General features: G+C 31.5%; 1 protein-coding gene across 2 annotated transcripts in view; it reads left to right on the plus strand.

Annotated features, from left to right (window-relative positions):
* LOC106463822 (lachesin-like) overlaps nt 1–608 on the plus strand; it is a 77,928-nt gene extending 77,320 nt beyond the window's left edge. For both annotated transcript variants that reach the window (XM_022391432.1, XM_022391433.1), the window contains one exon: nt 87–608. In XM_022391432.1, coding sequence (XP_022247140.1) covers nt 87–205 — 119 coding nt within the window. In that variant the 3' untranslated portion in view covers nt 206–608. The remainder of the gene's footprint in view (nt 1–86) is intronic.
* Nucleotides 609–2,399: the final 1,791 nt, after the last annotated feature.

Raw genomic sequence — 2,399 nt, forward strand, 5'->3', positions numbered from 1 at the left:
AAACTCTTCTCGCGTCAACTTTTAACCGTATTAGACTCTTAATAAATTGATTTGAATGGTTGTTGTTTGTTTCTTGTGTTTTTTAGAAGAAAACGGCGCCAGCATTGGAAACGAATGTTGGATTTTAGCGCTCTGGTGTTTCGGTCTTGTGATGCATTTCTCGTCTGAATTGTTAGAGATAGTGTTCACAAGGACAGACAGGTGACGGAAACAGCCAAAACTGTTCAGCTGATGTACATTTGAAAAGTTGGCGTCTTCCCAGGCGCATGTATGGAAGATCTGATTGGATGGGTCCGAGCCAATAGTGACTAGAAACGTGAACTTGTATTTAAGTGGTTAAAACCAACCTTGAACGTTTGAATAAAGAAAAACAATAACAATAAGTATTATCAAAGGTACCTAAGCTGAAACAAAGAAAATCATGGCTTTGCCTAGTGGCACATTGTTATTTGTGTGGTTTAAGACTTGGTTTCGCTGTATAAGGACAATATAATTGACATCTTCAGTATCGTGCATGTAATAAGCATACTTATGTAAGATTTAATTAAATCCACCGATCATGTAAAAAGGTATTAAAATGTGAATAAAACATTTGATTCTATGTCTAACTATCGTATTTAGTGTGACATTTTCTCTCTATTAGACGTAGTATGAAAGGTGTATTTTGACCACTTTGAAGTAATGTGATGTATTGTCAACGGGAGAGATTCAGAGCGACTATATTAAAAGATTGGCTATCTATCGTATAATAAATAAAATAGTGAGCTTTTTTTAAAAAAAGGATATCAAAGCTTGATCAATGTTTACCAATCCGTAATTAAAGTTTTCAATATGGAATAACCGTAGCACGAAATATGAGGACTGTTTTTTTTATTCATGAAGCAATTCCGATCGATTTTACTCAGGGTTAGTAAAGGATTATTAAAGTGAGGACCCGTTATGATTACAACTTTGTCAAAAAAAAAACATAATATATTACTTAACTTGCTTGTTTGTTTGTAATTAAGCACAAAGCTACACAATGGGTGTGTATTACCGTTTACTTGTGTGGTGGCAACCTGTTCTCTTTTGAAACGTGATGCTGAAGACCTTTACATTATTTAAAACAGGAATTAACTAATACATTTTAAAGAATTTTGTATGTCTGATTTGTTACCTTCTGAAATAAGGTATAATTATAGGAATATAGATTATGCAACTTAGAATATAAAATTATGTTTAAATATCCTAGATATAGTTATAGGAATATAGATTATGCAACTTAGAATCCAAACTTATGTTTAGATATCCTAGATATAATTATAGGAATATAGGTTATGAAACTTAGCATATAAAATTATGTTTATATCTAGGATATCTAGTTATAGGAATATAGGTTATGCAACTTAGAACCATAGAATCCAAAATTAGAGAACAAGTTGATATAAGTTTGATAAAGCAGTCAACTATAAAACAACGTGCGTTAAATGAACGTGATGAAATTATTGGAAAGTTTAATGATGAATTACAATTTAGGATTAAAGAGAGTATTCTAATAAATAGACTTAAACCGAAACGAAATGAGACAAACAGTTCTACAGAACTAATTTTATTGTAATATCTAGTTTTAATTTTGGACTGACCTGAAGAAAGTGGGCAACTTTTCAGCAGCACCTGCCGCCTATGCGGCAGCTCTTAGACTCTTAGTAAGATTTACTGTGACAGATATAATTCCCACACAGCTAAAAGTACGGAACATGTTCAGCAGCATATCGATGTTCGAACCTTGAATCAGCACAAATATTATGGTACTCTGAGTTATCTCAACATCATGTTATAGATCACCATGTCTTTTTTATAGTACTGAACTTGGCAATAAGGTGAAATAATTTGTTTTTAATTCTCAGATTCAACAATACATTTTTTTATTTAGTCTTTCATTTCACAGTTTTGTGGCGAAATTTATTCGTTTATTATTGTAATACTTTGATAAATGTTGATCATTATTCTTCCAACTATTTTCTTCCATATTATATACTATGCTATAATGGAGAGGATTGGGATATAGGCAGTACTAACACAAACAAATATATCCTCAATACTTTTAATAAGGTACGTCTGAAACATCAACAAATGATTTACTTCAATTACACGCTTGACAAAAGACTGTTCTCGTCTTTAAACAAGATATCGTAATATAATGAAGAGAATTTTCATTTCTGAACTTGTTGAATAGGAGCTGTTCTTTGTTGACTGGATTATTACTCTTTTGAATTCCATTTTTAATACCTCCGTAGTTATTGTATGGATTTTGTTCAGACACAAAAATGCCAACTCATCTCTAATATATTTAACGTTCTTTAAATTGAAATTATCGTTTTCTTACGCTCCTATATTAAACCTCATTGTGATAATAGGGG

The sequence above is a fragment of the Limulus polyphemus genome, unplaced genomic scaffold (assembly GCF_000517525.1).
Source record: "Limulus polyphemus unplaced genomic scaffold, Limulus_polyphemus-2.1.2 Scaffold1492, whole genome shotgun sequence".
In the NCBI taxonomy this organism is placed as follows: Eukaryota; Metazoa; Arthropoda; class Merostomata; order Xiphosura; family Limulidae; genus Limulus; species Limulus polyphemus.